The 11,669-nt window shown below is 52.0% G+C and overlaps 1 protein-coding gene across 2 annotated transcripts in view; it reads left to right on the forward strand.

Moving 5' to 3' along the window:
- The window catches only part of AMFR (autocrine motility factor receptor), a 29,932-nt gene extending 27,004 nt beyond the window's left edge, over window positions 1-2,928 (forward strand). The window contains exons 13-14 of one of the 2 annotated variants that reach the window (XM_074151865.1): window positions 107-291; window positions 1,313-2,928. In XM_074151865.1, coding sequence (XP_074007966.1) covers window positions 107-291; window positions 1,313-1,463 — 336 coding nt within the window. In that variant the 3' untranslated portion in view covers window positions 1,464-2,928. The remainder of the gene's footprint in view (window positions 1-106; window positions 292-1,312) is intronic. The other variant, XM_074151864.1, reaches the window with a different exon arrangement.
- The last annotated feature ends 8,741 nt before the right edge of the window (window positions 2,929-11,669 follow it).

Consider the following 11,669-nt stretch of genomic DNA (forward strand, 5'->3'; position numbering starts at 1 on the left):
CAAAAAATGGCGGTTCTTTGTAGCTTGTTGATTTGGTGCAAAGAAGCCCCGCTCGTAAATTTTGCAAAGACTTAACGACTGGTTTTGTTTTTTCCTTTTCTCTTAGACTGAGCGAGTGCCACTTGAGCTCAACTCCAGACTGGAAGAAATGGTGGAATTGAGCGAAGCGGAAGCAGAGCCCAGCGAAGCAGAAGACTTCGAGGCCAGGGGGAGTCGCTTTTCCAAGTCAGCCGATGAAAGGCAGCGTATGTTGGTTCAGCGGAAGGAGGACTTGTTACAGCAAGCTCGAAAGTACGTTCCTTCCTAAAACTCCAGCCTGGCCACTGGGTTCTAGTCCCCCAGGATGGGTTTCAAACGGATTATGACCATTTGATGGTAGAATTTAACTTTTTTTTCATGCGTTCCAGTTGGCGAACTTTACTAGCGTCCAGTCGCTGATAAAAAGAGAAGCAAAAGTACTTTAGTGATGTAGAGAAAACTTTTTAGTGTTCGTAACAAATGCTGTCCCTTCCTTTGCGTTGCAGGGAGGCTGCTGAAAGGGTCTGCAAAAGCTACACCGAGTTGTGTGTCCTTTGGTGTTATTTGGCTACCTACGCTCTTGGTTTTTTTTCCACACTGAAATGCATTCATATAAATAACTGGGGGGATGACACCTTTTAAGAGTTTTAAGTCTATAAGTAGGCTTGCTCCTAGAACGATTTTTTTGGTTTTTTCTTCGTGTTTGAAAAATGTCATTTAGGGAGACAAAGTATTTCTGACTTCTCTGCTTGAGTGGTTCCCTTCCTGCACCAAAGAGCTGTGGAATTGCAAACTACTGTATTTTGTCACGAGATGTAAAAATTCATCGGGGTGTTAACTCTGGCAGCTGCTTCCTTGTATTTTCACCTGACTTTACGCTTGGCAGCCCTGATGCCCCTTCTGTCCAAGGCTTATTTATTGTCATCAAGGAGTGACTTCTTGCGGGGAACACTGCCAGCGTCTTACAAGTGGTGGAATAACGGGGACAGAGAGATGCACTCTCGGTGAATTGCTTTGAATTAAGAGTAGATCCTTTAGAACTGGCTCCCTCCCACGGGCACAAGGATCTTGCACAAGCACTAATTGCTTCCACTGACTCTGCACAGTCTGTCCAATGTTATACAGGCTTTTTTTTATTTGAATACGTAGCTTATGTTGTGCTTTTATCAAGGTATTTTCCCGTTTTCAGTGTGCCTTGCACCCTCCCTTACCTTGTGGATGTACCAGGGAAGTATTTTGCAGAGCCAGAATGAGCTGGGCTCTTCTCACCCATGTTTCCTTTTTCCTCTTGCAGGCGTTACTTAAACAAAACCTCCGACGAGGAGCTGAGCACAGAGAAACCCTCTCCCCCTCCCGAGGGAGCGTCGGCTGATGCCGTCACCCTGCGTCGCAGGACACTCGCCGCCGCCGCCGAACGCAGACTTCAGATGCAGCAAAACTCTTAGCGCTCGCCGCCCCTCCTTCCTCCTCCCCGTGAGCAGTGTCGAATAAATAAATTAAATACAGAAAAAAACCACCCCCAACACCCTGCGCTTTCTATACCAGCAGGAAAGTGTCTCTTCAGAGCTCAGCTGGCTGTGCTGCCCAGTGAGTTGGCTGCCGCTCTGCTGTATAAAGCATGTGGTCTAATGATGTTTGGACAGCTGACAAATTAACCTTTTTTTATTTTGTTTGTTTGTTTTTATGGGGTAATATTTTCTATGTGACGTTGATCCCCCTCCACGAACAAAAAAGCACTTTCTAAGCCACGGGCGTGATTTCTGCAGCTAGCGGTGAGGTGTGAGGCCGGCTGCGCGGCGGAAGCCGGAGAAAAGCATCTTCCCAGTGAGCGGCTGTGGGTGCAGGTCGCGGAGGGCACTGGCATGGTCAGCTCGAGATCGGGGAGATTTATTCCCCGAGAGAGAGAAGAAAGCGTAGAAATTTGCAGCAAACCCGGCGTTAGAGGATCGGGCCCCTGCTCTTTGGTCTCTGCGTACGGAGAGTAAAGGGCATTTTCGCGGGCTGGGGTAGCACCGCTGGAAAGTCAGTTCTTAGACCGGATGGAAGTTGTTTAGCTCCGTAACGCAGGAAAAAAAAATAATTCATGAGTTGTGCAGCAAAGCGCCGATTCACAGCGATTCCAGCATAAAATAGGCTGTTTACCGTTGCTGGGCTCTTCTGCCCTGGCAGAGCTCTGGCTCTGTTCTGGGCTGTGTTATTTTCCTTTGCCTTTTATGGCCAGAAAGAAGCGAGAGACTGAGGGGGAACGGAGAGAAGAAGAGGGGGCCGCAAGGCGAGGTGAGAGCCCCTCGAGTCAGTGTTACCACAACCCAGGGAAGTACCGTAGAAAAAACCTGCCTGTTCTGGGCTCCAGAGCAACACGGATGGGACTTCCTGGAGAGAGCTCCGATATCTTGCCATTTCTTTCTTTCTTTCTTTTTTTTTTTTTTTTTTTTAAACCCCACAACTTCACCGTGAGTTTATTCGGAAGGACTGGAGGAGCCGGGGCAGCCGGACTTTCGGCTGGCTGCAGCCCGACCTGGAATTTCTGATTTTTCTAAGGAACTTTTGAGACGAAAATCCACTCACGTAGGTGAATTTTACACGGCAGTGACCTAATATTTAAACTTCTGAAGAGTGAGTTCTAGTATCGCTGTCCTTTAGAAGGAGCCCAGTATTATCTAGAATTGTTGGTAACTTTTTTCTTTCTTTTTTTTTTTTTTTTTTACTGTTGGTTCTTAGGACATTTGAAGGTGAATTTAATGAGAGGAGTCGCGTCGATGTTTAGGTGGAAATAATTTATTTCAATAAAACTCTTTGGGAAGCCTTACCTTGCAACGCTATTAGTAAACTTAAAAGTTTTGGGTTTTTTTTTTTTCTTTGGAGATCTTTGGTTTTGCTCAGAGCACAGCTGTTTTGTTTTTATTGTTTAAAAAAAAAAAAAACCAACAAACAAACAAAAACCACCACAACAAAAAAACAAAAACAAAAACCAGAAATAAAAACTTGGTCAGTGTTGGAAACTGTTTGGAAATTTCTGTAGCCTGATTTCTTGTGTTCCTGGCGCGCGTTTGGTTTGTAAACGTATCATCGCCCGCGCTTCGGTCCCCTCCCTTTTCCCCTCTTTGTTGGGAGGGAGCGCAGCCGCCCGGCGCTGGGTTCGGGACCGTTTTCCCGGCTCGCGGAGCGGGAAGTGCTGCGGGAATTGGGGAACGTGGAAATGGAAGAGAAACGGCGTCTCGAGGGATGGTAAAAATAAAGCGGGGTTTTGAAGTGTCTGGCAGCAGAGGGAGGGGGGAGAGCTGTGGTGCGTGAGTTGGGGTCTTTATTCCAGTCGATGGATCTCGGAGTGCAGACGGGAGGGGAGAAAACGGCAAGGAAATCCTCAGGGAGGGGGATCCGGGTTTTCTTGAGTTCCTCTTCCCCGCTGCGTTTCTGGGGGATTTGGTACGTGGCGATGTGTTCTGTACACCGTGATGCAAAAAGAGCCCGGCTTCATCTCAGGAGAGGAGATGCACAAATCCAGGCTGGGTGGAGAATGGACGGAGAGCAGCCCTCAGGAGAAGGACTTGGGGGTGTTGGTGGAGGAGAAGCTCCACACGCCCCGGCAACATGCGCTGGCAGCCCAGAAAGCCCCCCGCACCCTGGGCTGCATCCCCAGCAGGGAGAGGGGGGGGATTCTGCCCCTCTGCTCCGCTCTGGGGACACCCCCCCCCAGTGCTGCCTCCGGCTCTGGGGCCACCAACAGCAGAAGGACATGGACCTGTTGGAGCGGGGCCAGAGGAGGCCACGGAGATGCTGGGAGGGCTGGAGCCCCTCTGCTGGGAGGACAGGCTGAGAGAGTTGGGGGGGTTCAGCCTGGAGAAGAGAAGGCTCCAGGGAGACCTTAGAGCCCCTTCCAGTCCCTCAAGGGGCTCCAGGAAAGCTGGGGAGGGACTCTGGATGAGGGAGGGGAGCCATAGGAGGAGGGGGAAGGGTTTGACACTGAAAGAGGGGAGATGGAGATGAGATGTGGGGAAGAACTTCTTTGCTGCGAGGGTGGTGAGAGCCTGGCCCAGGTTGCCCAGAGAAGCTGTGGCTGCCCCATCCCTGGAGGGGTTCAAGGCCAGGTTGGAGGGGGCTTGGAGCAACCTGGTCTGGTGGGAGGTGTCCCTGCCCAGGGCAGGGGGTGGGACTGGGTGGGCTTTAAGGTCCCTTCCATCCCAAACCATTGTAAAATTCTATGATTCTGAGCCTGCAGCCAGGACATGTTTTTGACCTCTGGGCTTGACCTGGATTTGGGCTTGCAGGATCTCCACCGCCTTGGCATGTCCTCTCCCGCCTGTCCACCCTCCCGGGGAGGGAGAGCTGTGCCCTGGAGAGGTTTCCTTCCCCCTCCTCAAGCACAGAGGATGATGAGGAGTTCCTCAGGGCTAAACACTGCACCCACCACCTCCCCCTGCTTCTGCTGCTCCGTGAGCTGTGCGGCATCTCAGCCACCCCAAATTTCACCACTGAAAGAGAAATAATAATAAAAAAGTCAGTCTGATTTCTTAGGTTCATGCTGGCCTGGAAAGGTGCTAGTAGAGCAGCTCTTCTTGGCCACCAGCCCTCTCTCTGCCTGCTGAGGGACCGTGCTGTGGAGCCCAGGCCTTCGCCCAGCAGCAGATAATGGGGAAGGAGGAGATGCCGTGGACCTGTCCTGCTGGAACCCTTCCTGCCCAACATCCTGCCACGGCTCCGGCTGCAACAGGGATGAGTGAAGGGGCCTGCTGGGCTTGGTGGGTGCAGGGAGGCTCCTGGAACTAAACCAAGGAGGGGTGGGGATGTTCCAGAGACTCTTTCTGGAGTTCTCTCCTCTTCTTGTTGGATTCCTGACCCTTTCCCAGCAGCTCTTCCCTTTGGTCCCTGGGGAGCAGGCCCCAGGCAGCCGCTGGATGGCATCCTTGCCTGTGGCACCGATGCACAATGACCTACTTCAGCCGTGAAAGGCTGGTTTGTGTGGAGGAATGGACCAGTGGTGGCCTCTTGGCTGGCTCCGCTTCCCTGGAAAGGGAGGTCATCCGAGGAGAAGCCTCCCTGGCTTCCCCAGTGCCAAAATGAGCTGCTTCTGGGTTGCTGTGAACAGCAGGAACTTGAATTATGGAATCATAGAATTGCCCGGGTTGGAAGGGACCTTTCAGATCATTGAGTCCAACCATCAACCCAGCACTGACAAACCCACCACTGACCCGTGTCCCTCAGTACCACGTCTGCCCGGCTTTTAGATACCTCCAGGGATGGTGACTCCACTACTGCCCTGGGCAGCCTGTTCCAAGGCTTCACAACCCTTTCGGGGAAGAAATTTTCCCAATATCCATCCTGAACCTCCCCTGGAGCAACTTGAGGCCATTTCCTCTTGTCCCATTGCCTGTTCCTTGGGAGAAGAGACTGAGCCCCCCTGGCTACACCCTCCTTTCAGGGAGTCATAGAGAGCGAGAAGGTCTCCCCTCAGCCTCCTTTTCTCCAACTGGATTGAACTCCATTGACCACAACTCTTTGGGCCTGGCCACTCAGCCAGTGTTTAAGCCAGCTAAGAGACTGCGTTGGGCAGGAGATCAGAAGGTGCTGCTGCCTGATGGAGCAGCTTTTCTAACCAACTTTGCGCAATGGGTGGCCCGGCATAAAGCTGAGGTGGGGGTTCCTGGCTGGTTGGGTAACCTTCTCACGGCTCCTTCCCCAGCTTTTCTGGTGGCCCGCATGGTCCTGTGGGGTTTGGAGATGTTCCTGTGGCTTGGGAGGAGACGGCGAGCATGCTGCCCAGAAACCAGCCTGGTCCCAGGCTGCACCAAGGGGCAACAGGCTCTTAAGTGTCCCACCTGCCATCACGCTGCCTGATGCCTGCGTGTGCGGATCTGGGGGACCCGGGACAGGGGAGAGTGAGAAAAAAAACCCCAAACTGCAAAAAAACCCAAATTGTGAAAAAAACACCTACGCTAATCGAGCCCCAAACCGCTCCCACAGCAAGGAGAAAACCTCACCTCTCTTGGAGAACCTTCCTCTGTACCTCGGGGAGGAGGGGGGGGGGGAAACTCGCACGGTTTGGGGTTCCTGATGTTACTACAAGATGAAGGACTCACCCTAACGACCATCTTCACATTCCCAAAAGAACTAAAAACATTATTTCTTGGTTGGGGAGGTTGTTTTTTTTTTTTTGGCGGGATCTTTGCTCCCAGTGACGCAACATCTGCAAGGGCTTCCCAAGATCTTCACCCAACTCTTAGCTCGGCCCCCTCTTGCCTGTGCTACCATCAGCAACGCCCCCCCCCCCCCCCCCCCCCACCCCAAAAATGTGATTTTTTTTTTTTTTTAGTGTTTTTTTTGTTTTTTTTTATTTCCTCCCTTTGGAAGGAGGCAGGCGCAGGGAGGTGGGGGGGGGAAAAGAAGCAGGCGGAGGCGCTGGGGGGGAGAGCCCGGGGTACAGACAAACATTCTCTTTATTGAGCTACACATGAATTTTTCCATTAGTCAGAGAAAGAGATTGGCAGTGTGTAATATATCACAGAAACCTCACTGATTGGTAATAGAAAGGCTTAGAAAGACCTGGCGCTTTATATATATATATATATAATATTTTATTTTATTTTTTATTTTTATTTTTATTTTTTTTTTTTTTTAGTTTCCTCTTTATTTATCCGTTTTCTTTTAAACAGGTGTGGCTGCTCTTCTTCAGCAAAGGTAACTCGTAAAAGTGAAACCGTGAAGACGTCTGGTTACTAATCAAAGTAGAAATGACAAAGGATTGGTCATGAAAACGGTGGCTTCAATGTAAACACTACATTCGATCTTTGTTGGCTTTTTTTTTAAATTATTTTTTGTGGTTTTGTGTGTGTTTTTTTAAAATTTTTAAATTATTTCCGTTCTTGCTTTTTTTTTTTTAAAGTTTGGTTTTGAAGTTTTTTTTTCTTTTTTTTCCTTTTTTTAAATTTTTTTTTGTGGTTTTGTTTTTTGTGGTTTTTTTGTTTTTTGTTTTTTTTTTTGTTTTTCAGCACAAACATCCCCACATGAGAGAGAAAAAACACCATTCACTAAACGGGAGAGAGGATTTTGGGGGGGGGAGGGGGACGGGGACGGGAGGGGGGGGCGGGGGTGTGTGTGTGTGTGGAGAAAAAAGCAGCACAAAGAAAGCATTCACTGGAAAGGGTGAAAAAATTAATAAAACCCGAACAAAAACCCCAAAAAAGAAAAATAAATAATACCCTAAGCAAAATCAAATCCAATCAAATCCAATCAAATCTCTCTGTCTGTATAACCCTCCCGCTCGCAGGGGTGAGGGCTGGAAGCCTGGCCGTGGGGGGGGGGGCCCGAGCTGTGCTTTTGGAGTGAGCAGGGAGCTGGAAAACCAGGAGGGAGAGAAAACTGGGGGGGGGGGGGGGGGGGTGGTGGTGAAAAAAAAAAAAAACCCTCTGGCTCCCAGTTTGCGAGGGCTTGGGCCTCGAGCAGGGTGAGAATTCCGAAAAAAATCTAACCCCAAAAACCCGGGAGAGGGAGCGGAGGGAGGATGCTCCCGCCGCAGCCTTCCTCCCCAGCCAGCCGGGATGGGAAATGGGAAAAGACTTTCTTCTTCTGCTTCTTGTTTCCCTTTTTACCTACGGCACATGGCCGGGGGTGTGTGTGTGTGTGGAATTTTCATATTTTTTTCCCCTCCTTTTTGTTGTTTTTTATATATATTTTTTTAAATAGATCTTTTAGTTTCTGGAGGCAGCGGCTCGCCTGGGCTGGGCAGGCGTGAGCAGCCCTGCCTTTTCCCTGCTGGAAATAAAAATAATCATCATAATAATTTAAAAACTTAAAGAAAAAAAACCAAAACAACCCACAATAATTAAATATTATAATAATAATAAAAAAATAAACCCCCACAGTCAAATAACTCCTGGCAGGAGAAGCCCCCCCCCTCATCCCGCTCCGCACAAGAGCCCTGGCACGGCCACAGTGGGGGCACAGGCAGGATCTGGCCCCACTTGCGCCGTGGGGCGATGCTGGGAGCTGCCCCCCGCCCCATGTCCCCCCGCCCCGGTGGGTACCGGGGATGCTGCTGGGACACCGGGACGGTGCAAGGTGGGGGGGGGACACGACTGGAGCCACCGGGGCAGCGGGGTCTGCCCACAGCCCCCGCAGACTAACTAAAAAGGTGGGTGTGGATTTTATTTTTGTTTTTATATATATATATACGTATATATATAATTTTTCCTTATGCCTTTTTATTTACCAACTTGCATGATTATGATTATGATTTTTTTTTTTTTCTCTCCTTCAATCAGTTTGGTTTTTTTTTTTCATTTCGTTTCGTTTCGTTTCATTATTTATTTCATCATTTCATTCATTTCATTTCATTTCACTTTTCAGTTTTTTTCCCCCGTGTGTGTGCGTGTGCGCGCGTGTGTGTGTGTCTGTGTGTCTGTGTGTGGTTGCGTTGGGGCTTGGTTGTTTTGTTTGGGTTTTTTTGTTGTGTTTTTGTTTTTGTTTTTGTTTTTGTTTTTTTTAATATATTTTTTTATTATTTTTTCTTTGTTTCTTTTCTCTCCTGGCGCCGGGACCGCCACCAAAGAAGTCGCTTTGCGCCGGCTGGGGTGGGGTGGGGGGGAGTGTGTGTGTGTGTGTGTGTGTGTGTGTGTGTAGGGGTGGGGGGGGTACGAGGGGGTGTCAGTACAAGCCGCAGCCCCGCAGGTTGTTGGCGATGATGATGTCGGTGACGGCGTCGAACACCACCTGGATGTTGTTCGTGTCCGTGGCGCAGGTCATGTGGCAGTAAATCTCCTTGTTGGGGGAGCGGTTTTTGCTCTCGAATTGTGCTTGGATATAGGCGGCCGCGTCCTCGTAGGTGTTGGGACCTGCGGGCAGAGGCGGGGGGGGACACAAAGTGGGGGGCGTCAGGGCCACCACTCACCACCCTCCCACCCGGCCCCTTGCCCCTTGCAAACGACTTTATTTCTCAAAAAAAACCAGGCAAAAACCTATTTATTTTCCATTTTTTCCCCCAATTCACCCCTCAGCAAGGTCCATTTACCCCTCTTCCCTTCCCTTCCCTTCCCTTCCCTTCCCTTCCCTTCCCTTCCCTTCCCTTCCCTTCCCTCCTCTCCTCTCCTCCTCCTCCTCCTCCTCCTCCTTTGCCCCCCACCAACCCTCTTCCACCCCATTTCCCCCTCTTTTCCCTCAAATCGCAGAGCACCTGGGCTCCATTGGAGACTCCTCCCTCCCCAGGTGTTCCCGCTTTGCCCTCTCCGCCCGCTCCCCTTTTTCCCAGCCCCGGAGAAGGGCAGCAGCACCCAGCAGCCCCCTATGGGGCTGTGTCTGAGGGATGCTCCTCCTGGTGTCACTGCTGCCAGGACGTCACCGGTGAGTCCCAAGGGACCACGGTGGGGGGAGAAAGGCCGGGGGGCCAGCAGGCCCCCCGGCTAGGTAGGCCGGGGGAGGGATGGTTGGGGGGTTGGTGGCCACTCCAGCGTCACCCGTGGGTGCTGGCTGTGTCCCCTGAGCAGGGCTGAGCCCCTCTGTGTGCTGTCAGGGTAATGGATGGGGGGGGGGGTGTCTCACCCTGGGGCTCTGGGGTGGGTGAGGGGCAGTGGTGGGGCAGGAGCCCCTTGGAGATGCGTCGTGGCCCGCTTGCCCAGTGGGCCAGGGGAGCTTTGCTTTTGTCAGGCGGGCTAGAGAGGGGCCAGATGTTTTGAGCTGAAAAAATGTGCATTATGGCATTAAGCCGCTTACGGCAGCGAGCGGCTGCGCCTGGTTCCTCACGGGAAGCCACAAAGCCTGAATTACGCCCCTGAAATCGCCTTTGGAAGAGCTGCTGTTATCTGGAGATTTATTTTCCTTTTCCAGCTCGCCGGTTCCCCTCCTTCCCGATGCGGTGGGTGCCCAAAGGAGAGGGGAGGTGGCCCGGTGCCACCGGGCTGTCCCCCTCCCTGGAGTAGCCAGGACGTGCCGTACAACTCCATGCGAGATAGGTTGGGATGTCCCACCAGGTGGCTGGGAGAAAAGTCCTGCTGCTTTCATGGTGGAGAAGCCTAAAAACCTCCGGTGGAAATGCCGGTGCCCTTATGCCGTAGGGGAATGGGGGCCGTCTTGGTGGGGGACGCCCTCGTCCCCAGGGTCTGGTGTCCAGGGTGGGTGTGCTCTGGGTGAAGTAGTTCAGAGACATTCAAGTATTTGTGGGGACGCTGGAGCCTCTGAGTCAGAACTGTTTTTTTCTTTTCCTTGGAGAATTCCGCAGGGATATCTAGTCTTACCCCATTTCCTTGGGTTTTGTTCTTTTCCCCAAGACACGTTGGTTTCACTTAAAAATGTGCAATTTCCTTGTGGCTTCACAGATTTCTGCTGCGAAGGGGCTCTTTCCTTCCCCAGCCGTGCCCTGCACAAAGGCTCTCCTGGGAGGACGCAAGCGGGAGATGCAGCTTGGAGGACCCTGTGTCTCGGCTCCTCCGGCAGGACCTTCTCAGGAGCCATCAGCAAAGGGGACGGCTCGAGTGGCGGGCAGTCGGCTCGCACCGAGGCTTCTTGCCACGGCTCCCTGTGGCCGGATCCACTAAAGCTCATCTCCGTTCATCTTGACCGTCTTTCTCGACCATCTCTCTGTCCCACCAGCCTGTGGTGCACCTTTGCCGTGAGAACTGACGGTGCGCAGGACGCGACCCCATCCCAAGAGCAGGGTGATGGGGCTGCACCGCAGCTCTGGAAGGTGGGCAGAGCTCTTGCTGCCCCCCCCCCCCCCCAAATTAAGTCACCCTGTCCCCTCCATCCCCCTGCCCACCTCTGGGGTGAGACGCAGCCCCCCAGCCCCGGTGGGTGGGGGTCACGCCGGGCAGCGCCCTGGCACGTACCTGTGTATTCAGGGAAGCAGATGGTCAGAGGTGATTTCTTAATCTTCTCAGCAAATAGGTCTTTCTTGTTGAGGAAGAGAATGATGGAGGTATCGATGAAGAATTTGTTGTTACAGATGGAGTCGAAGAGCATGAGAGATTCGTGCATGCGGTTCTGCAACAGGGAGCATGGAGGGAGGAGAGGGGAGAGAGAAAGGCAAAGAGAAAGAGAGAGTTAGAGGAGAGGAGAACATTTTTCTGAATTGAAATGCTTAGAGGAGGAAAAAAAAAAATAAATAAATCTCTAAAGTAAGACAGTGGTAAATGTGAGATGGTTACGAAGGTGGAGGAAACAGGGTGTTGCTCTCATCCCAGGCTGGAGGATACAGCTGATCCCCCCCCACTGTCTCTCTGCAGAGCCTCTGGAGCAGGGCTGGACGCCTGAAGCCTCAACCAAGAGCAGAAAAAATAAACCCTCATTTTCTCCTCGCCTGCAGAAGCTGAGGAGCTGGGAAAGGGGGCTGCAGCTATCTGGCCTCGCCTGCATCTCCTCAGGGGCTGGGCACCCCTGAAGCATCACTTGCAGAGCCTAAATAAGGGATGGACAGGCAGCCCCAGCCAACAGCCGGGAGGCACTGGGCATAGGGGCTGGGATGGAGGAGGTTCTGGCCATCTCGGGGTGGTCCTACGGACCCATCTAGAAGGGTATTTGTGCTGAGCGGCACCGTTGTGGCAAGACTGGTGCCAGAGGCCGGGACAGGTCCTGTCCCAGCCGGGACCTTCTGCCCCTGGGAAAATCTTCAGCCCGGCTTTGAAAAGCCCACAGGGGTGGCCGGGTGGCCGCTAAGACATCCCAGC

The sequence above is a fragment of the Numenius arquata genome, chromosome 8, assembly GCF_964106895.1.
Source record: "Numenius arquata chromosome 8, bNumArq3.hap1.1, whole genome shotgun sequence".
Classification (NCBI taxonomy): Eukaryota; Metazoa; Chordata; class Aves; order Charadriiformes; family Scolopacidae; genus Numenius; species Numenius arquata.